This window comes from Psammomys obesus, unplaced genomic scaffold (genome assembly GCF_907164565.1).
Source record: "Psammomys obesus unplaced genomic scaffold, mPsaObe1.curated_primary_1811, whole genome shotgun sequence".
NCBI lineage: Eukaryota > Metazoa > Chordata > Mammalia > Rodentia > Muridae > Psammomys > Psammomys obesus.
The window spans coordinates 1,616,264-1,640,524 of record NW_026596353.1 but is presented as its reverse complement, the minus strand read 5'-3'; the positions used below and the strand labels follow the sequence as shown (position 1 = coordinate 1,640,524).

The 24,261-nt window shown below is 49.1% G+C and overlaps 1 protein-coding gene across 1 annotated transcript in view; it reads right to left on the bottom strand.

Moving 5' to 3' along the window:
- Myo9b (myosin IXB) overlaps window positions 1-24,261 on the bottom strand; it is an 88,314-nt gene that overhangs the window by 51,722 nt on the left and 12,331 nt on the right. Inside the window, exon 2 of the mRNA XM_055597310.1 lies at window positions 17,229-18,123. Within this exon, the coding sequence (XP_055453285.1) occupies window positions 17,229-18,068 (840 nt within the window). The 5' untranslated portion in view covers window positions 18,069-18,123. The remainder of the gene's footprint in view (window positions 1-17,228; window positions 18,124-24,261) is intronic.

Genomic DNA, 24,261 nt, shown 5'->3' with positions numbered 1-24,261 from the left:
ATGCACCACAACTTATTCAACAATACTTGCTTTAAGAGTCAAAGTCTCACTCTGTAGCCCAGACTAACCTAAAATTTGTGATTCCGTCTCAGCTGAGATTACAGTTATGAGCCACCAGTCTCAGGTTTTAAACAAAAAAAAGACACATTTTAGATTATTTATGTGTATGACTGCTCTGTACACCACTCATGTGCCTGGTGCCCATGGAGGTCAAAAGAGGGCTTCAGATCTCTGTAACTGGAGTTACAGATGGTTGTGAGGCACCACGTGGATGCTGGGAATAAATCTGGTCAGTACTCTTAATTGCCCAGTCATATCTCCAGTTCATCCTTGCCTCCTTATTTTTTGGGTCTTACTATGTAGTTCAGGCTGGCCTGGTACTCATAGAGATCTGCTTGTCTCTGCTTCCCAAATGCTGGGGTTAAAAGTGTGTGCACCACACTCATCCAGGCCCTGATTTGATATTTTATTTTATTTTATTTTATTTATTTTATTTATTTTATTTTATCTATTCTATTCTATTCTATTCTATTCTATTCTATTCTATTCTATTCTATTCTATTTTGCAAGACAGGGTTTCTCTGGTTAGCCCCAGCTGTTTTGTTTGCTTTTTTTTTTTTTTTTTAATTTTATTTTATTTATTGGTCTTCTGCCTCCATGTATGTCTGTGTGAGGGTGTCAAATCCCCTGGAACTAGAATTACAGACAGTTCTGAGTTGCCATGTGGGTGCTTGGATTTGAACCCAGGTCCTTTAGAAGAGCAGCCAGTGCTCTTAACTGCTGAGCCATCTCTCCAGCCCCCTGGCTGTTCTGTTCTTGCTTTGTAGACCAGGCTGGTCTCGAACTCACAGAGATCAGCCTGCCTCTGCCTCCCTGAATGCCAGGATTACAACGTGTGCCACCGCACCTAGTGCAGGACCAGGTTTTTTGTTTTGCTTTTTAAGATTTATTTATTATATATACAGTGTTATGCCTGCATGTCAAAAGAGGGCCCCAGATCTTACAGATGGTTGTGAGCCACCATGTGGTTGCTGGGAATCGAACTCAGCACCTTTGGAAGAGTAGTCAGTGAGTGCTCTTAACCTCTGAGCTATCTCTCCAGCCCCAGGACCAGATTTTTTAAATAAAGTACATTTTTCTAGTAAGTTCAAGGCCAGCCTGGGCTACATGAGACCCTCTCTTATAAATAAAAACTCAAAGCACATATTCTGCATCCTTGTCTTGCCCCACCCCAACACATTCTCCTTTGGACTGTGTCCCCCACAGTCCCTGACAATCACCAACTAATGATTTTGTCCTCTTGAATCCGATGGCCTGATTGCAGCCCAAATGGCAGCAGCTCCACTAGGCACCAGAGTTTCCATGCTTTCCAACATTGGTTGATGCTACCTGCCCATCATATTCTGGCACTTGGGAGGCTGAGGCAATTTGGTGAGTTTCAAACTAACCTGGGCTGTGTAGCCAAGACCCTGTTTCACAAAACCCCAAAACTACAACAAAAAGAATGCAGCCTAGGCTAAAGGTAGCAGGCCTAGGCAGGCAGCATTCCTCTTTTGATCTTCAGATCCTTGAAAGCTGTGGGAGGAGCTGAGGAAGTGCAGGTGAGCCTAGGGTAGCTTCCTCTAAGGAGGGGATGTGGAGAAGGGGGAGGAGTGAAATAGAACCACCAAGAAGACCTGTATTACCTCTGACTATGTTTTTTGAATAGAAAGTTCTAGTGGCTTCCTCTAGGTTGTCTTTTATGGGCATGAACAAACTTGTGGTTACAGGGTCCATAGTGTCTATGCATTCTGAGCAGCTTCATGTATGTGGTTTGTGCTGTGAGTGAGAGGGTTTAGACTTTTTTTTTTTTCCTCAAGTGCTGAGGAGGCATAAATGACCTTGAACCAGCCTCCCAAGAACTGAAATGACTGGTGAGAGACATCCCAAATTACCTAGTGGTGGGACAGAACCCAGGGCTCTGTTTACTAGGCAAATACTGCAGCTTGAACCCCAGCCCCTTTTGTTTTGGGGAATGGGTCTTTCTCTCTCTGCTTCCCAAGCTGACTCTGAACTCCTGGGCTCAAAAGATGCCCATCTCTGCCCTGTGTGCTTGGGGTTAGCCCTGTTGCAGTAAAGGGCAGAGGTCAGGTCACAGCAGTTATGAGGAGAACCCAGCCACTGAAGAATGACCGCCAAGGCCAAGAGGGCTGATGGGAAAGGGCAGTGGTGGAGGTGAGCTGCAGATGCAGGGACAGGAAGTAGAGTGTCACTGTGCCCTCTTAGCTCCTCAGTCAGGGAAGGAGGAGGAAGTTCTCCAGGGCCTGCCTCACAGCCCACTTCCACCCAGAGGCTCTTCTGGTCTCTTCCGGCCTTGGGGCTCAGCAAGGCTTTGAAAGTGGCTTGCCAAACAGGCACATGACAACTACACACGTCAGAGATGTGGTTAGGCTAGTGACTGTGGGACACAACACCCCAGACTCTCGGTGCTCCTGGCCACAGGAGGCACCAAATGTCAGGAAACAGAACAAGGACTCTGGACCCCAAGAACAGAACAACAACAAATCTAACATATGGCTGGAGGATGGTTCAGTGGGTAAAGTGTTTGCCACACAGTGTGAGGAAGTGAGTTTGAATCCCCAGAAATAATATAAAGCTGTTACACAGTGAACTCTGTGAAAGTCTGGAGGTGGAGAGAGGAGAGTCCCTGGACAGCAGAGAACAGAGACCCTACCTCAAACAAGGGCAAAGGTGAAGACCACACTGAGGTTGCCCTGACTCCCGTATCTGGGTCATGGCATGCACAAGTACACACATGCACACATACACACTCTCTCTGATAAAGGATTTCACCATAAAGCCCAGGCTGACCTGAAATTTGCTATGTAGCTTGGGCTAGCCTGTAACCCCTAATTTGCCTCACAGAGCAGGATGGCAGGTCTGCACCAGTATGATGGTCACTGAACAAATTCTGAGAACCTGTCACAGAGGGACAGTCAGGGCTCTCCTCTGCTCTCACCAAGCAGCCCGAGACTACCGAGGAGGAGCAGATGTGCCAGCCTGTTTCAGGCTGTGAGGCCTGGATCATGCTGAGACCATCTTCCCTAGCAGAGGCTTTCTTTGACTGTCTCTGTCCCAGTAGAGTCAGGCGTTTTTCTCTTTATAGATAGCAATGTCCCCAGCACCCTGACGTTTTTCTTTCTTTCTTTTAAATGACCCTGCATAGACAGAGGAAGGCTCAGGTGTCACTCCTCAGGCTGCATCTACCTTGTTTTTTTGAGACAGGGTTTCTCACTGGCCTGGAGCCCCAAGGACTGGCCTGTCCCCTCTTCCCTGGGCTGCCTCACAGCTCCTGAAGTGGGTGCTGGGGAAGGACCCCGGCCATCACACCTGCTGCCAGCTATTTTGCCAACTGGACTACATACCACAATGTGCCTGCACGTGTTTCCCAACCCTGCGCTGTATGATTCTCTCTCCTCCCTGTGACAAATGTCCCACAAAAACTTCTTGTATGGATGTTTTAGATGAGAACCCAGGTCGTCAGTCACTTCACCTACTGAGCCATCTCCCAGCCATACTTGCCTTACCAATGCTTTAACCGAATCAGCGGCCTCCTGTTACCTGTGGCACCACGGCACACAAACCTGTCATCTCAGCACATGGGAGGCAGAGACAAGAGGATGAGGAGTTCAAGGTTACCCTCAGTTACATACTGTTAGAGGTCTGATTATACCAGACCATTGGTCAAAAACAAGCAAAATTATAAAACAAAGAAAGCCTGTAATTTCTGAAAACAAACCCCTCCCAGGGTATAGTCATTGTTTGATACAATCTAAACACTGTAGTCCAGGCTTGCCCTAAACTCCTGGGCTCAAGGGCTCAAATGATCTGACCTCAGCTTCCTAAGGAGCTGAGAAAACAGGCTACAAGCCAGCACAACCAGCTTTACCTACGAATTAAAGGGTGTATGATGCATTGTCATATATAGAGTCTGATGTGGTAACAAAGGCCTGTGATCCTAGCACTTGGGTGGCTGAGGCAGGGGGATCATAGAATTACAGCTACATTTATTGTGACACCATTAAACAAAACAAAACAGAATAAAGCAGAAACATGGCACTTGTACTGATGGGTTTTATGTCAACTTGGCACAGGCTAGTTATTTGGGAACCTCGGCTGAGAAAATGATGGCATCAGATTGGCCTGTGGATAAGTCTGTGGGGCATTTTCTTGATTGATGATTGAAATATAAGAGCCAGCTCACTGTGGACAGTGATAATCCTGGGCTAGTTCTGGGTTCTGTAAGAAAGCAGGCTGAGAAAGCCATGGGGAGCAGGCCAGCAAGCAGCACTCCCCTATGGCCTCTGTATCAGCTGCTGTCTCCAGGTTCCTGCCCTGACTTATTTCAATGGTGGACTGTGATGTGGAAGAATAAGCAAAATAAACCCTCTCCTCCCAGGTTACTTCTGGCCATGGTGTTTCATCACAGCAAGAGAAACACTGAGATGGTGGCCCACACCTTTAGCCCCAGCACCTGGGAGGCAGAAGTAGGAAGATCTCTGTGAGTCTGAGCCCAGCCTGGTCTACACAGCAAGTTCTAAGTCAACCAGGGCTACATAGTGAGACCCTTTCTCAAAAGTAACAACAACTATTTTACAATTGTTTTTTTCTTTTTCTTAAAAAATTTTTTTTGTAATATTGTGACCTATCTGAATATCTCTATGGCCTGTGTGGTGGTAATTTAAAGTTTTCTTATTAATTTATTTATTTATTTGGGAGAGGGTACAACTTGCAGAATTCCATTTTCTCTTTTCAATGTGTGGGTCCCAGGGACTGAACTCAGGTTCTCAAGCTTGGCAATAATCACCTTTATCCATTGAGCCATCTTACTGAGCCCAAATATTTTCGAGGTGCTGAGGGTAGAAGCTGGGCCTTTGGGCACCGAGCCTGCAGGATATTTGAGGCAGAGTGACAGTCATGTGCCTTTCGAATGAATGACACCTGTTATCTCAGGGGGCTGCCAACACTGGCCACTAAATGCAGTGCTGCAGCCCTGTCTCCTGCCACCCCAGCCCTTGCTCTCCTGCTGCAGGAATAGGCAGAGAACAATGGTAACACAGCCTTTCACTCAACCTACACCGGCAAGAAACAATGCTGGCTGAACCCGAGACACAGGGGAAACACAGGCAGCAGAAAGAGGTAGTTCAACCAAGTCAACTTCCAGGTGGGTGGATGCAGGCAGGGTCTCTGGGAACCTGGCAGGGAAACTCCTAGAGGCGATGTTGCCTGTACATAGGTAGTGTCACAAAGGCTGGATCTGAGCAGCTTTCAGAGGTTCAGAGGATGCAATGGTAGTTAGCACTCAGAGATGGAGGGCAGAGCCAAAGGTCCCTGAACAGTGTGCTGCCACCAAATCGGGAGGTGGGAAGAGTGCCATGTGTTTAGGCCTTACCCCGGGATTCCCTGTGAACAGAGGCAGCTGCAAGCCACCAGCCGCCTTGTTTCTTTCTCCAGAGGCAGGACCCCACGAGCTTGGCATCTACTATATGGATCAGAGTGGCTTCAAATCCAAAGCTTTGCCTGCCTTCTGCCTACCCAGTGCTGGCAGCTGAAGAGAGGGCTCAGCAGTTAAGAGCACTGGTTGCTTTCCACATGGTAGCTCACAACTGTCTGTAACCCCAGCTCCAGGGGATCTGACACCCTTATACAGACATACATGCAGGCAAAACACCAATGTATGTGAAATAGAAATTAAAAAAAAAAAGTATTAGGCCATGCGTGAGGGGCTGGGCACATGGCTCAGGGTTAGAGCCTTGCCTTGAATTGCCCACGGAGAGGCTCAGGGTGTAGCTTGGGTGGAGTCTCTGCCAAAAGTCACCGACCTATCCACACAGGCACACCACAAGATGTCTTGTCTGCAAGGAGGGAGCTGGGGTTAGATGTGGAGTGATTACTATCATCCAGGAACACACATCTCCTCAATTCCCATTTCCTTCTTCCTTCCCGGTCGGGAATGACATTAAGAGCTCCCTTCCCTGCAAATGCTGAGCAGAGAAACCAAGTGCTTAGCTGTCACCACTATACTGTGCTGGCTTGGCACCTAGACCTAACACACTATGCCATGACACCTCTGACGACTTTTCCCCACCTTCCACTCCACAAGTTTGAGTGGATAGATTTCTATGAGGCCCACACTGACTTCAAACCATGTAGCTGAAGCTGACCCTGACCTCATGATCGGCCTGCATCAGCTTCAAGTAGTTGCTGGACTGCACATCTATGTGCTGCAGCCTGCTTCTCTTTACTTGGTTATCTGGACTCTGGAACTGGGGAGGGAGTGTTTCTGAGGGGCCTCAGTGTAGGTCTAATGGGTCCAGGAGATCTGGGGGGGTGGGACATGGCAGGAGTCAGTAGATCTAATGGCTTAGGAGTTCTGGTGGGGGTAGGATAGGCAGGAGTTGGTGGGGTTCTAGTGGCTCAGGATTTCTGGCAGCAGTGGGGGCAATCAGTGTGGGTCTTTCTGTGATCTGTTCACAGTGCTTGTGTGACACTGACCCACAAACCCTGGTCTGCACAGGGAACACTCACCCCCAGGACAGCACACTCTGGTCCCTTGGCAAAGCAGCACAGGCTATGGAACTCACAAAAGCCCCTGTGCATTTCTTCTGAGACATCTGATACCCTTTTTTGCCAATGGTGCCAAACTTGCCTGTAACTCTCAGAGGCTGGGATAAGGGGCATGTCCTAGTGTTCCCAGCTCAAGGAGACTTTTTTTTGGGTGCTTAAATTATACCCCATAATTTCACTGTACTCTTAGATGCAATGTTCCCAAAAATGGAACTTCCTCCAGGTCTGAAATAGCCTTGAGGCAAGCAAAGGCCCTTTCCTCAAGGGCGCCACCAGGGAGAAGTTGAAAGGCTACAGGGCAGACCTGGAGTATGCTATCCCCTGCCAAGGACTGCTCAGGGACACTGTGACTCCTGTGATTGCCTGTGGCAACTCTGTACCTTTCCAGGAATAGTCCCGGGACACACACCTGTCAGCACAGTGTTCCCTCATCCATACTCTTCCTGCAGGGCCAGCTGCTGGCCCATCCTCTCCCTTCCTTCTGTAGATGTACTAGTTCTTGTGTGTCCCATTGCTCTACAGCTCCCACTGTCCTTAAAATGGGGTGAGTGCAGGTACAGAGCCAGGAATTCAATGGCTTGTACTACTCCTTCCCAGCCGGTGGCCAGGAAGGAGTCACTACCTCATGCTGGTGTGGTGTCCCTGGCTGTGATTTTCATCACGTCCTCTGCATGATGAGCTCCTAGGAGCACATCAGACACCACAGATATTGGCCATGACTCTAGGTATGCACAGGCTCATAGCCCACAGGCACGTCACAATCACCATGTTAGTTTAAGGCAGTTCAGGAAGGAAGTGTATGGATGCCAGGAGAGTGAAGGGGACTCTAGAGTTTTGTTTAGTCTCTGGGCCTGGTGAAAGGGATGGCTGTGCATGCACAAGGACCTGAATCTTGCACACAAACCCACATAAGAAAAGCCAGCATAGTGGCAAAGGCTTGTAATCCCAGTAGGCAGAGACAGGAGAATTCCTGGGGCTTGACGGCCAGAGCCAGCCAAGCCTGCCAGGCAGGGTCCAAGCTGGTGAGAGACCCTGTCTCTTAAAGGAAGGTGGATGGTACTTAAGGACAGACGCCTGAGGCTGTTCTCTAATCGTATATGCCTTACACACAGACAGACAGACAAAGACTCACAAAGACAGGGATGCTACCCTCAGCCATAGCACTGTAAAGTCACCTGCCACTGACTCTGACATGAGCAATCCCAGCCTCTAAGTACCATGGGATGCCTCCTTCCAAAATTTCCTTTCCCAATTCCCCACACTGCTAGAAAACCCAGGAGAGGGTGCAGGGAGCATATGTGATACAGGTACCAGGAACTAGGCTGGAGACAGGAGGCAAGCAAACACACATGGCACCTATGATACATTCATCTCTATAGGGCTCCAGAACTTTCTACATGTACCTGGAAATATAGCCATCACTCAGTTTCTCAGGGGGTGAGTTCCAAGACCTGCACAGACCCTGCCCATGTCCTCTGCACACTCCCAAGCCTTCCTGGTGCTTGACACACTGGACACAAGAGTGCTGCAAGCACAACAAACCATGTTGTGTTTCTATGTATACACTGAGGGATGGGACTTGGAGCCACAGCCACAGCCACAACCCCGCTGGGGGATTCTAAGCAGGACCTCTACCCCTGGGCCATGTCCCCGGCCCCTGTACTTTTTGAACTGTGAAGCATTATTTTTACTTATTTTGTGGTTGTATATGTTTGTGTACCCATGTGCACACACATGTGGAGGTCAGAGGTCAACTTTCAGGAGTCAGCTTTCCCTTTCACCATGTCCAGACACTTGGCAACACCGAGCCATCTTGCCACTCCAGGACTGGACACCCTCTAAGGTCCAGCACTATGTTCTGCCTTGGATGGGCCATCAATTGACCAAAGTCCCCCAAAAGGTTCCTGTAACTGTCTGAAAGCCCTGCATCACTACGCCAAGGGCAGCTCTCCTCAGCTACTGGCCCTGCTCCTGGGTCATGCCTACCTCTGACACCTGTACTCAGGAAGCCTGAGCCAACGGTCCTGCCTGTTTCTTGCCACCCACAATTCCCCAAGGGAAGCTGCCCTTGACTGCAGCCTCTCGGCAGGCTGGGTTGGCACCTATGTACACAGGTCCCACTCCTGCTCCAGGATCCTTGGGTACTCCAGCCCTCAAGCCACCCTCAGCAGGCTGCTCCATGCGGAAAAACAGTGACCACAACCCTTGATCCTACAGCATTGCTCTATCGAGGGAGCCTAACTGTGGCTAGCTGTGCTAAGGAATGAAATGCTGGCCAGACATGGTGGCACTCGTCTTTAATCCCAGCAGAGGCAGACAGATCTTTGTGAGTTTGAAGCCAGCCTGGTCTACAAAGACAGTCTAAGCCAGCCAAGGATAAACCCTGTCTTGAAAAACCAAACCAAAACAAAACAAATCAAAAGAAAGAAATGAAATGCTAACAAGCAGAGGAGCCACATAAGCTCTGACCATGTGGTAGAATTTTACTCAGCCATGAAAACCTAACAAAACTGTAACACAGCAACATACAGACGTATCTTGGAAACAAGCTTTTGAGTGACAGAAGCCAGAATAAAGGTCATGTGATAAGTGATGAAATTCACAGCAGGTAAAGCCAGAGACAGGGAGTAGATTCAAGAGGAGTGGGCAGTGACAACTGAAATAGACTTGCGTAGTTGGGGAGAGGTGGAATGTTCTGGGACTAGATAGAGGTTGTACAACACTATACATGTACCAGATGGCATTGTGACAGTTGATTTTGTCAACATAAACTCAGAAAAAAAGAAATCTCAATCGAGGAATTGCCTCCATCAGATTGGCCTGTGAATACGTCTATGGGACGTTTTCTTGATTGCTAGTTGATGAAGGAGGGCCCAGTCCACTGTGGGTGGTGCCATTCCTGAATAAGTGGGCCTAGGCTATATATGGAGTACTGGGTGTGGTGGTGCATACCTTAAATCTATAAAGTTCAAGGCCAGCCTAGTCTACTAAGGCTAAGGACAGCTAAGGCTATGTAGAAAAACCCTGTATCAAAAGAAAAAAGAATAAGAAAGAAAGAAAGAGAGAGGAGAGAGAGAGAGAAAGAGAGAAAGGAAGGAAGGAAGGAAGGAAGGAAGGAAGGAAGGAAGGAAGGAAGGAAGGAAGGAAGGAAGGAAGGTAAGAAGGCAGGAAGGCAGGAAGGAAGGCAGGAAAAAAGGAAGGCAGGAAAAAAGGAAGGCAGGAAAAAAGGAAGGCAGGAAAAAAGGAAGGCAGGAAAAAAGGAAGGCAGGAAAAAAGGAAGGCAGGAAAAAAGGAAGGCAGGAAAAAAGGAAGGCAGGAAGGCAGCAGCAGACAGGCAGCAGCACTCCTCTTCTGCTTCAAGCTCCTGCCTTGGCTTCCCTCAATGGCAGACAGGAATCTGCAGGACAGAACAACCCTTTCCTCCCTGAATTGGTTCTGGTCATGGCGCTCATCACAGCAACAGAGAGCTGTGAGAGCAAACCAGGGCAAGCACTGTATCAGGCCCTTGGGTTGCTATGGTGAAATATCAGAGGCAGTCTGACTTTGTAACCTGAGCAGGGTTGCTCATGGCTGGAAGGCTGGAAGCCAGTGTGGGCGCTGGCTTGCTGCTGACTGGGGCCTCCTGCTGGACAAGTGTGTGTAACAGCAGTTCAGGTTGCCAAGCCTGAGCTGGAGCCCCTCAGCCCCTTCTCAATCACAGCCTCAATGACTTCCAGCTGCCAACATGGCTGCCTAGGGACAATCTCCAAAACAGGACATTTTAGAGGCTCCCCCAGAACAGCAGCTGCTGTTGACAACAGAGCTTAGTTGACAGACAGAGACAGTGTCTCATAATGTTTGAGGCCCAGGCTGGCCTCAAACTCACAGAGATCCACCTGCCTCTACGTCTTGAGTGTTGGGATTAAAGGCATGCACCACCATTGCCTGGCTGAGCCACACATTTTATCTGTCAATATCAAGGCTGTTAAACATCCCTACCACACAGGCTGAGAAACTTCAACTCCCAGAACCCGTGTCGGCCTGGCTAAACACCTTCTCCTGCATTCTCAGGTTCTTCACATCAGTGATGCCATGTCCCTATGGCTGGGCAGAGCCAAGCTACTCTACCCCAAGAAAGCCATGTCCTGTGGGCAAAGGTCCTGTGGTCCTGGAGACCTGCAGGGTGGGGAGTGGAGTTTGGTTTACAAATGCACTCTGGCCCTGAGCAGGAGGTAGCAGCAGCTTCAGGACCCTTCCCTGTTCTGAAGTGCAGGTGCCTGTGGGGGGCTGCAACTATGTGCTGTCTCCCTCTCAGCCTCCTCTCCTGCTGTAGTGCAGCCTGTGGCTCAGAGAAGCCAGGGCCCAGGGAGAACAGCCCATAAATGTGGGCCTATGTTTCATTTCTGCATTCAGAATCAGAGCCTATGCTGGCCCACACATGCCAGCAGCAGCTGGAAGCACACCAGAGCCAGCCAGTGTGTGCCCTGTTTCAATGTCCTAGGCTATTTTGCTTAGCTCAGGGGTATCAAGGGGTGCTGTGCCTGCCAAGAGTGACAGTGCGCCATGCTCACAAAGTCCCCCGATGGCTTAAGGTCCTTGTATGCTAAGGCAGCCAACAGCCCATACAGTGTCTCCCCTCTGAAGGCAGGCAGTGTACAGAGCCTGCTTCTTGCCTGCTAGAGGTGCCTTGGCTTCTGCTGTCCCCACACCCTTTGAAGTGGTGTTGGTCATAGGAGCATGCAGGGGCACTGACGGACAGGTCCCTGCCTTCCACAGGAGTCTTCCTGTTTTCTGGCTAGCACTGCACTGTGAGGCTATACTCGGGCCTGAAGAAACACCAGGGCCCAGTGGCACCCTGACCTCAAAGCAACCCAACTTCTCCTTTTGGGGAGCTGAGAAAAAGTCCCTGACATTGCAAGCTACATGTTTCTTTGACCTGTGCAGCCTGGGACTCTGAAAGGACAGCAATGACTGAGGCTAGAAAGTCACATGAAGTGGGTTAACCTGTGACCCAAGATATACCAAGGCCTGAACCCTGGCAGCTATAAGCAAGGAACAGGGGCCTCCCAGATTTAGCTAACACAAGGTTCTTGCTGGATCTGTTGGCCAATGCCTTTCATTCAGCACTCAAAAGATAAGGCAGGGGCATAGACAAATTAAGACCAGCTTTGGCAATATAGAAACAAAGGAAGGAAAGGAGGGTGGTGTCATCCTAACACTTGAGAGATGCAGCCAGGAGGATCAGGAGTCCATGGTCATCCTTGATTACATAGTAAGTTTGAGGCTAGCCTGAGCTACATGGGTACCTATCTCAAAATAAACATAAAACAAAACAAAGAAAAAAAAAAACTTGTGCTCACATGTACCTACCTCACCAACACCTAATTAAAAATGAAATTAGAAAAATAAATAAAAGAAATAAAGAAAAATTTGGCTGGGTGTGATGGCACACACTTTTAATACCAGCACCTGGGAGGCAGAAGCAGGTTGATCTCTCTGAGGTCAAGGTCAGCCTAATGTACTCAGGCAGGGCCACAAATGAGACCCTGTCTCAAAATAATACACAAATAAATAAGCTAAATTAAAATTAAAGGAAGGAAGGAAGCAAGCAAGCAAGCAAACCTGGCATGATTCTCTGCCTCCCAGGATGACTGACTGACAGTGTTTAGGTGGGGGGGTCATGCAGGGAACACTGGTAGTTCTCAGGGGTTCTGGTGTGAGCCTAAAGGGGTGCTCCTAGCATCTGGGGTTGGAGACTAAAATAACAGCCAATGCCCTCAGAGCACAGCTTGTCACCCTACGGAGAAGTACCCAGCACCATCATGGACAATCTCATGCTCAGAAGGCCAGCTCTGAGCCTTAAGCAGGGAGGCGCAACCTGATGGACACCCTGAGAAGCATGCTGACTGTGTGCCATGGAGCTGGCTCTGGCTCATAGAACCCAGCAAGGTTACCACCCTTCCCAGCCTGAGACTGGCAGAGAGAGGTGCGCAGGCAGTTCTACAGCTGAGGCCCCAAGAAAGACAGTGGGACTGGCATCTGCCTCACAGCAGTCTCACTAAGTGACTGACAGCAACAAACAGCCAGTGCTGTGCCAGCACTCCTGTGGGGCACTGCAGTGATAGAAAAGGAGGCTGATAGTGGCTTCACCAGCACAAGAGAAATGACAGATCCTGAGACAACTATGGAGCTAATCACTTGCCCCTGGGAACAAAGTCACTTAGTATCACTGAGTGAACAATCTATGGGGGCCACTGTGAACAGATGTATCTTCCCCACAAAAATCACGCCTATATCCTTGGCCCAGTACATGGAGGTGTGACCTCATTTGGAAACAAGGTTACAGGAATCTTGTTCTGTGTTCTGGAACAGAACACCCCAGGGCTGGGGACCTCACCACAATGTGAGTTCCCTTAGCTCATGCCGCCCTCCCCTTTCCCCTCTCCTGGACTTCTATCTTTTCAGTTAAAGGAAGGGCTCTACAGGTTCTGCTTGGCATTTCCAGGTGACCAACAGCGCCACTCTTGCCTCTGGTGCCATTAGCAACGCACACAGAGCACCCACAGCACAACACCCACAAACACAGGAGTTCATGCTCATGGACAAGGCAGAATGGCGAGGAAGCTACCCATGCCACACAGAACAAGCTCATTTAAAACCTACAAACCCCCAGCTATGATGGCACATGCCTTAATAACAGCACTTGGCAGAGGCAGGAGGATCTCTGTGAGTTCAAGGCCAGCCTGGTCTACAGAGTGGGTTCCAGGATAGCCAGCGCTACACAGAGAAACCCTGTCTTGAAAAACCAAAACAAGGGGGGGGGGGTAGAGAGATGGCTCAGAGGTTAAGAGTACTGGCTGCTCTTCCTAAAGGTCCTGAGTTCAATTCCCGGCAACTACATGGTGGTTCATAACCATCTGTAATGAGATCTGGGGCCCTCTCCTGTGTACCTGGTGTGCAGGTGTGCATGCAGGCAGAATACTGTATAAATGATAAATAAATTTTTTTAAAAAGAAAGAAAGAAAAACCAAAACAAACACCATAGACTTTAAAAAAGGTTTTTCAAGATAGAGTTTTTCTTTGTAACTCTGGCTGTCCTGGGACTCATCTGTACAGCAGACAGGTCTCAGCCTCAGAAATCCATCTGTCTGTGCCTCCTGAGTGCTGGGATTAAAGGTGTGTACCACTACTGCTCGGCTTGACAAACAGCTGCTTTGGGGGACTTTTCCATTTCTTATTTTCAGATCACGGCTGACTGTTGGTAACTAAGGCTAAATCTGAGGGAGACTTCTGTATTTGTGGGACGGGCAGCTGATCTGCACAGATGAACTGATACAAGTCAGAGAAGCCTGATCAAAAGGGAACCTAAATTCTTTTCTCTTTTTGAGTCAGGGTCTCACGTAGCCCAGGCTGGCCTCAAGCTCTCTAAGTAGCCAAAGATGACCCTAAATTCCTGATCCTCCTGGCTCCAACTCCCAAGTGCTGAGACAAGAGGTGTGGGCCTCTGTGCTTGGCTTAGAAAACCTATTCTGTTACTCTGTGTTGTTGTTATTGTTGTTTTTAAGTTTTTTGTTTGTTTGTTTTTGTTTTTAGTTTATGCAAGGGCTGGAGAAATGGCTCAGTAGTTAAGAGCACTGTCTGCTCTTCCAAAGGACCTGGGTTCAATTCCCAGCATCCACATAGCAACTCACAACTATCTGTAATGCCAGTTCCAAGGAATCTGACACCTTCACACATAAAATAAAAATATTTTTAAAAAGTTTATGCAACATGGGACCTTCCTATTGGTTGTGGGGAAAAAAGCAGAAACATACCGCCCATGTTGGTGCACAGCTGAGCCTGTGACTTCAGATGATGGCCTGCAATGATCTCAGGTAGAAGAGGGGCCCGGACAGATGAAGCAGGCTAGAACTAACTGCAGACAATCTGCATAGCAGATAGCAGCCCTTCATGAAGGGCGAAGGGAAGGGTGCAGGAAAAGGTAATAGGATAATGGGGACCACCCACCCCAACTCCTTCCTCCAGGGACCCTAAGGATAAAAAAGTCCCCCATATCAGGGTCATGCCCATCCTGGTTTGGCACTCATTGGAGTAGGGGTGAGGGTAACTGTGGTAGACACCCCAGGCCACACCCTTCTGAAGCCTTTCCCATGACTTCTCCACATGACTAAGAATCTGCTAACAGTCCTGCTTGCGGACAATAACAGGGAAGTCTGTGTGATCAGTACAGATCAAACGTGGCTCCCATAGCTTTGCTTTTGCTTTTTGTTTTTAAGATTTCCTATGTATTTGTTTGTTCTGTGTGGCTGCTTGCATGAGTTTATGTGCACTGCTTGTGCAGGAGCCCTTGGGGACCAGATCTTCTAGAACTGGAATTAGAGATGGCTGTGAGCCACCATGTGGGTGCTGGGAATTGAACTCTGGTCCTCTGTAAGAGTACTAAGTGTCCTTACCTGCTAAGCCATCTCTCCAGCATCATCTGATATTTCAGTGCTTGTGCACACAGTGGCGCACAATGTATGCAAGCATGCAGCATGCGGAGGCCTGAGGACAGCCTGGGTGTCCTCCCCTGGAACACTGATGGCCTCCTTTGAGGCAGGGCCTCTCCCTGGCCTGGAGCTCACCCCTTTTCTACTCTGGCTGGCCACTGAGCCCCAGCCTCCTGTCTCTGCATCTAGTGCTAGGATTTGCACACAGCCATGCCCAGCAATGTCCAGGGCTCTGGGGGTCAAACCCAAGTCCTTATGCTGGTGAGGAAAGTACTGTGCTGACACCAAGCCCTACACAGACTGGTCTACTGTCAGCTGAATCTAGACACAGAGCCTGTACATATCAACTGTCAGGGGATGTTACTTAGCAAGGGAAAAAAGCTCCCGAGTCACAAAACACAGAGGAAGCTCAGGCACAAATGACTTAGCAGGACCGAACTGCCAGGGGGCATAGTGATTTTGACCCTGTGAGCAACAAGTCCGTGGGGTATGGAGACTGCCAGGTGGGGATGAATGAGGAAGAAGAGCAGGTTCCTAGAATGGAGGAAACACTGCACCACACTAAGGTGGTAGCCAAGGGTATCACACTGGTGTCCCTGAGGTGCTACTGGCTTAGGTAAAAACAGTATGTGAGCACTGGCTTCAGTTCCAATAAACACACCAGGGCAGTCATAAAAGAAAAGGCAGGAATTGAGAAGAGGGTCCTGACAGGTTTGTTCCTGATGCTGCTTTGAAAAAAAATCTACTGAGCAGGGCGCTGGTGGAGCACTCTTTAAATCCCAGCAGTCGGAAGCGGAGGCAGGTGAGTTCTGAGGCCAGCCTGGTCTACAGACTGAGTTCCAGAACAGCCAGGACCACACAGAGAAACAAAACAAACAAACAAATGCACTGGCAGACAGCAATACTACTCAGTAGGTGAGGCACTCGACAGCAAGTCTGATAATCTGAGTTCCATCCCTGGGATTCTCACAAGGGAAGACTAGCCCCTAAAGGTTGTCCTCTGACCTCCACATGTGCACTGTGGCACACATACCTCCCCCCAACATACACACAAAATTAACTGATTTTTAAAAAAAAGTCTATTGAGAAAGAAGGGTTGGCAAGATGGCTCAAGTGTTAAGAGCACTGGCTGCTCTTCCATGTCCTCACGTTTGATTCCCAGCACCCACAGAGCAGCTCACAACTGTCTGTAACTTAGTTCTAGCAGATCTCATGCCTCTTCCAGTTTCTCCAGGCACCGGAAGCGACTTTGTAAGCAAAACAAACAGAGAAAGAGAGAGAGAGAGAAAGAAAGAGAGAGAAAGCTTACTACTCAAAAATAGAAAGAAGAACAGAACATGAGACCCAACTTCAGAGTTGTGAACTCTGAGCCCAAAGTCACCCTGAGTTAGCTGTACCATGGTCCAAGACAGGTTAACACCTCGCCCTAAGATACCCAGAGCTGGGTTCGCTACTCACTCCTTCTGTCGCCCATGCCCAGAAGGCACACCCACAGTGACATGTCAATGGCTCCCATGGAACCTGGTTACTGGGGACCCTGGGCAGCAGGCATAAAGTTGGGAGTTTGGGGTGGTCTCCTCCCAATATGCTGTGGCACCATCTCCCTACTGCTCCTGATATGCCCTCTGACATTCAACATGAGGACACCCAGGACCTGAAGGCAGATGAACAACGCCAAAGACATGTGAACCCTGCCACTCTCCTCTCCTATTTTGGATACTCTTATACTTGAGGTCTGGCCTACCTGGGCCTGGGCATGCGGTCTCCCTCACAAGCAGATCTGGGTAAGCACCTCTGGGTAAAATGCACATCCCAGAGCTCTACAGTCTTCCCAGCCACCCCAGGGCCAGGACTACTGGAGGCATTCTTGATACCCCAAATACATGGGCTGGTTCTAAGAAGCCAACTCTAAGCCTGTTGCCCTGTCTTGTCCAACCCCACCTGCCAAAGATAGGGCACTTTATGTGCACTTTCTCTGTGTAGTGCTAGCTGTGGAACCTGGGTGGTGTGCACGCTCAGTGCGCTCTGGGATAAAGACACAGCCTCGCACATGCTCAGTGAGTACTGGGAAGACCCCCGAGCATCACAACGAGCTGGGGTAGCAGGCCAGCGCTCCCCATCCTCTGCCCTTTGCCTCTAGGCCCCAATGCTCACCTCCAGCACGGGCCCTGCACCCAGGATGGTCCTCTCGACGCCACTAGCATAGCCCTTCTGGCTGAGCGCAGTGAGGCAGTGGATGAGGAAGTTGGTGCTCTGTGTCTTGCCAGAGCCACTCTCACCCGAGATGACAATGCACTGGTTCACGCGCTTGCGCAACATAGCGTAGTAGGCCACGTCAGCCAGTGCAAATACATGCGGCTCCAGCTTGCCCAGCTGCTGGTTCTCATACATCTTCACATACTTGGGGTTGTAGATGGGCAGGAATTTGAAGGGGTTGATGGCCACCAGGATGCTGCCTGCGTATGTGTAGATCTTGTGCTGCATGAAGCGCAGCTTCAGGTTCTGCAGCAGGTTGGCTTCAGTCAGCTCTGGCAGGTTGCACAGGTCATCAAAGTCGGCTTGAGGCCTCGGCAACAGCCCACGCTCCACCAGGCGCCGTGCAGCTGTGGGCTGGGCCAGCAGCTGCATGTGCAGGTACTGAATGCTGCCATCGGCATTGCGCTCCTGAAGTACGAAGTAGTAGCCATCCTCCTGCGGGTGCTCATCCTGAGCGCGTCGTGGCCACAGCAGCACACGGTGCACTGGCAAATCGCTGGCATCCAATACCCACTCCTCCCCGCCTGATTCCTTCACTTCCACCAGCACGTAGCGCTTTGAAGCATCTAGGTGCAGGCTAGCTACCGCATCTCTGATGACATCGGTCGTTGTGCTATCCTTGGTGGCGGTCACGCAGCATGAGGCCTGGCTCCCAGTGCTGGACAGCTGCGGGTAGATGTGCAGGTGGTAGGCGGCCTGCTGCCGACGGCCTAAGCTGCCAGCCTCTTGCACACTCATCTTGCAGTCCTCCTGGCTTCAGCATGCCTCATTGGTGGGCATGCACCTCCTGCAACTGAAAGGGAGGCAGTGGTTAGCCTGGTGAGCACAAAGGCACAAAGAGCGCGGCAAAACCCACCAAGGCAGCTCAGACCAGAAACAATCAGCTGGTCTTGAGTGAGGACCCAAGTGTTTCCATTTACCTTTTTTCCTTTGTGGGAAACAAACAAAAAAACCCAAAGCTTCCTACAGATAAGGCAGGGCAACATCCCTGAGCCCAGCCCCTCAGTGGGGATTCTAGGCAGGGGCTCCACCCCTGAGCCATGATCCCCAGCCGCTCACTGGGGGAATCAAGGCAGGGGATTTATTGCTGAGCCATGCTCCCCCCAATCTTGAAGAAAATTATTTTTAATAAAATGCATTTACTTTTGAAGGCTGCAAAAACAAGATCAGTTAATGCTGGTAACAGCCAGTGTGATATCTTGCAGCAAGAGGCACAAAATCAATACCAGTCAAATGCAGGAGCCCACTGTGTATCAACTGAAGAGAAATGAAGCCTTTGCTTAAACACAGCTGGAAAAGCTGGTACAGAACCCCCAAAGTAAATGAAACACAGTAGAAGTAATTATCTTAGGGAGTAAAGAAGCTGTAAGACGTGTGGTAACATGAAAGAGGGGCTCTAAAGGATGAAGAGGAATTCATTCATGAGACTGACCAATAAAAAGTGGGTGTGTGGTCCTACTGCCTGTTTATAAACAATTTTTTATTCCAAGGCCAAAATCCTGTGTGTGGCTGCTTTTGCTGCAATACTAAAACAGAGTGGTCACAGGAGAGATCAGGGGCTAAAAAGCTGTTTGCTAGCTCCTCACTCTGCAGAAGTGTGACTAGGTACCACAGCCTAAAAGGCTGGACTAGCAGCTGAGAGATGACATTAGCTCTGGGATCCTGAGCTGTAGAGTGTCAGGAGGTGTGAGGCTAAAAGAAGCTCCCTGTGACAAGGTGACAGTGTTGGTTCCCATAAGCACCATGGAAATGCTCAAGGCAGACAAGACACAAGTTTCACTTTTGGGTCTTTTCCTATCCAGCAGCTGTAAGCGCATATCTTTTGGTAGAATCTGGATCATCTGAGGCTGAGGTACAGCTTTGTGGTGGGGAATTTGCCTGGTATTCCCGAGATTCAATCCCCAGATCCACAAGATAAGATATTTGGTTCAGTGCATCAGGTGCACTTGGGGGCAACACACACCTAGCAACCCAGGTACTGGGGATGCTGAGGCAGGAGGGTATGAATTAAAGGCTAGCCTGGGTAACTCAGCTAACTAACTAACTGTCTCAAACTAAAAAGTGAGGAGGGGGGCTGGGATATGCAACCAACGAAATGGAGGGCTACAGTATTTACTTCAAAGCCGCATCCAGACATTTGCTGGCTTCTAACTTTGCAGAAGTGTGACTCGGCAGCTTCAACACCCAGTGTTTCAAAACAGCAGGAAACAAACACTCAAGCAGGCAAAGCCCCAAATCCACCCAGCCCCATAGTTAGAGCCACGATCTGCAGAAAAACTCACATGTATGAATTCCATGTAGAGACCACTGTATACCTAGTGCCCAAAGAGGTCACAAGAGGGTCCTGGATCTCCTGGAACTGCATTTGCAGATAGTTGGGAGCTGCCATGTGGGTGCCGGGAACCAAACCTGGGTCCTCTGGAATAGCAGCCAGTGTTTTTAACTGCTGAGTCAATTCTGTAGCCTCCATTTCTAAATGTCCTAACTACCAAAGGCATGGTGTACACACATATATACATACAAAACACCCCCACACCAAATAAAACAAAAATAAAAAAAAAAAAAGATATTTAGACACTTCTTACTGTCTTCAGGACCAACAGCCTAAAAGCAGAAGTGCCTGCCAGAACCTGATGCTGGGCGAAATCCCTGAAGCCCACACAAAGAGCCAAATGTGACAGTGCACAGCTGTAGCTCAGAGTCCTACAGTGAGACAGGATGGGAGTTACACAGAAGCTCAGAGCCCAGCTAGCCTGGGGTACACAGTACCAGCTCTGCAAAAATGGAAGGCCGTGCCTCAGAAGCAGGCAGAGATTGGGTGGAGTGGCACATGATCGTCACTGTAGCATTTGGAAGGCAGAGGAGGGAAGGCAGAGATCATGAGTTCAAAGACAGACTCAGATACATGGCAAGTTGTAGGCAAGCTTAGGATACACAAGACCCTGTCTCAAAAAAAAAAAAAAAAAAATCAAGACAAAGAAAAAAGAAGGAAGGAAGGGGGGAAAAAAAGCAAACTGATCCCCCAGAAGTCTTCTGACCTCCAATTATGCACCATGGTAAGAGTACACTCAAGCATAAATATGTAAACACTCACATACACAGACACACACACACAGAGAGACACTGTGTTACTGGTTGACCCAGTGAACACTTTTGTTGTTGCTCTGTTTTTGGCCTGTCTTTTCAGACAGGGTCTCAATATGAGGTCCTGGGTACCTTGGAACCTGCTATGTTCCAGCCAGATTAGGCTGGCACAATTCCCAGGCTTGCCTCTGATTCCTAAACGCTGGGGTTAAAGGTGGGTGGCACCACTCTGGGCCCTGCTCTGGTTTGTTTGTTTGTAGTTTCAGATAGTTTTACACTATAGCCTGGCTAGTCTAGGTCTTGTGGCAATCCTCCTGCCTCTGCCTCCTGGGTGCTGGGGTCACACTTGTGCACCACAGGCATTTGGGGACATTTGTTTATTTTCCTATTGTGAGTGTGCACCTCTGCTACAATGCACAGGTGCACATCAGAGGGCAACTTGCAAGGGTCAATTCTCTCCTTCCACCGTTTGGGTTCTGGGGACTGAACTCAGGTCACTGTGTTTAGCAGCAAGCACCTTTACTTGCTAAGCTATCATCTCATTGGTCCCTGGAAGTTGGTTTAAATGTTTATCATTAATCCAGTAGATCCCAGGCATTCCCCATGAATGCTCTGTTTCTAGAGAAACAGAGTAAAGCCAAGTGAACATCCTCAGTGTGTTCCTAAGAGCCCTGGACTAGACACCATCACAGCATCCATAGCCAGAGGATCCATGAACTCCAACTCAGCACAGGCACAAAAGGAGCCACTAAGACATAACCACGGCACTGGAAAAACCCCAGCCCCCAAACAGTACACACAGACCTGGAAATTCTCATCTTCTACGCCCAAAAGCTCAGGAACTCAAATCCCAATCCATGAACACATACAGTGTGGCTTGCATTAAAATGCAGAAATACACCAAATGCTCTTGAATGGAAGAAAGGATAAATATAGTCCAGTCACACGGTAGAATACTACTCAGCTTTGAAAGGGAATGCTGTATTGGTACACAGTATACCATGGGTGAAGCTAGGAAACATGATATAGCTATTGTTCAGTTAGCATGTGGAGTCCTGGGCCCAGCCCTCAAAATATAGTCTGGAGGCAGTTGCACCTGTCACCCCAACACTGAAAGCAGGAGGATCAGGAGTTCAAGGACATCCTTGATTACATAGGAGGTTTGAGACAAGACTAGTCTGCATGACAAAAATAGAAATAGAAACCAACAGTGATATCCAATGTGTTACCCTGTTGACAAGAATGGCTAGAGTAAGCCAATCCACAAGGCAGGAAGCAGAGCAGAGACTGCCAGGGATGGGGTGCCAGGTCTTCCAGGGCAATGGTCAGGTTCCAGGTTGGACAGCTGTGAGGGTTGCACAAAACTGGCCCACTACCTGCTGAGGAACTGTCGCTTTCAACTGGTGACTTTTACATGACTTTAGTAAAATGGAGGCACTCAGGCCGAATGCTCCTTGTACGGAGGATTCTTTAAAACACAGCTGGCCAAACAGGAAGCTGGCTGCTGGCTGCTTCAGGGTGGTATGACGAGGAAGGTCATGAGATCCAAGAGCCTCTGACCTTGATCACAGCAGCAGGCTCATATCACAACCTACAAATGCCACACAAAGCTTCCTATGAAGCAATCATACCTTTATAGACTGATAATAGGGTGATGTGACCTTAAGGACGCCCTGGACCACAGAGGGAGGATGGCTCCACAGGTGCTGGTGCTCGCCTGACAATATAAACTGAAACTTCAAGACCCACCCCTGGCTTGAAGCAGAGAACCTATGTCCCACAAGGTGTCCTGTGACCTCCACAGGACAATAACACACACAACAAAAACATGGAAAACAAAACAAAACCCCACTGACCGAAGAGTTAGGTTTGCGAACACACACCTATCACCCCAGCAACTGGAAGGCTGAGGCAAAAGGATCCTGAGTTCTAGGCTAGCCTGGGCTACAGCTACACAGAACCTGTTCATTTAGCAAGGACAAAGAGAGTCTGTAAGCACAGCAGGGACTCAGGGGTGGGGCCTACAGCCATGCCCACCTGGCTAACTAAGAGAGTCAATGATAGAAAGTTCCAGGTGGTGCCACCAGAGTTCAAGAACAGTTTTTGTAAGGAACACAGGAACTCAAACTGAATTCTACACCCTTTTCAGTCACACCCACCCACGTGCCAATAGTCATTCACTGCTCACAGATTTGCAGTAAAAAACGGCCTGCAGATACAATAGAGAACCCTACACGAGATCTATCGATGGTGTAGCTGTGTTAGAGTGACATTTGACAAATGATAACAAAGACCAATGATGAGTACTTAAAAAACATTTGTCAAATGACACCTGTCTGCACACTGCTTATGAACCCACAAGTACCAATACTGAGTCTACATGCCCCCATGCTCACATCTGCACAAACACATGCACATAAATACATACATGAACACACATGCCCTGTGCACATAAGCTGGGCATAAGCTCATACAAACATGCCCTCACGCAAGCCCCTCCACACCTTTGCATGAGCCTATACACATCTACCCTTGGGCCCATGACCAACACTGAAGAAACATGGCCACAGCCAGGCTCAGAGAAAACTACCCCTCCTAGGAAATGTGTTCTGGGAGGTGGCCCCAGGGTGCATGCATGTCAACTACCGCCCAGGTCTCTGGACTGTTTGCCACCAGGCTGCAAACAGGTAAGCAAATGTTATACTAGAGCTCACCCACTACTCCCTAAGAGAGCCCATTGATGGGAGCTGTCTAGGCTGTGGGGTACTGCTACCTGTCTTCCCAAAAGCCTCTTAAGTGAGCCCCTCTGGACATGCTACAGATGCAGACTGGGGCCACCTGTGACCAGCTCTGGCTCTTGCTTCAGAAACTGACTCCTCAGAGTTGAGGACGAGGCTCACTTGAGGATGGGGACAGTTAATAGAGCCCCATCCAAGACGGAAGGAAACTGATAAGGCATCTTACTTAAAATACTTGCTGCCCTGCCAGGCTGTGGGCAGAGAGCATGACCATCAGCTAATACCAGCTAAGGTGACTCTTCCTTTGATAGCCACCTCTTCCAGGAAAACCCCTCCCATGGGACCTGCATAGGAAGCCCTTGGCAACTAGCCATCTTCCCCAGAAGCATCTGGTGCCAGGATGAAGCCTGCCTGTAAGGACCAAGTACCCATCTTCAAACCAGGTGCATGTAGGGGGCCTGCTTGAGCCTAGGGTTTCAGAACCAATGAAATCCTAGCTCAAACAAACCAAAACAAAAAAAAGAAAAACTTACACACAGAGACAGGAAACACAAAGACACACTAAGGAAGAGATCCAGAGCTCCACTGGGCAGGAGTTTTACTGCTAAGTCACAGTTTTGATAATTGTAGCTACATGGCATCTCTTTCAGGGGGACTTACTGGTTTTCTGTGGCTTCCATGACACCTTCCTCATGAAATGCTCAGAGTCTGGGATCTGAAAGCTCACCAGGCTGTTGCCTGACATTCTGTCTTAAATGGATGTGAAACCCATACCCTGAGAATCCCCTGGTGTGTCAGGAAAGGGTGCACATATGGGACCATGGAGCCAGTATCTGTAGCCCCTGTAAAGGACAGACAGCTTGGTCCCATAGCAGGCCTGGGCAGTGCAGAGGAGGTCCTGAGAAACTATCTTCTGTCTTATTTTTAATTTCTCTTGAGTCATACTCTGTGTTGCATGCTGGCCATGAACTCAAAGACTATACTACTACCTCAGGACAAGAAGTACAAGTATTCCCCCAACATACACCATGCACATGCACGCGCATGGTGCGTGTGCGTGTGTGTGTGTGTGTGTGTGTGTACACACACACACACACACACACACATAT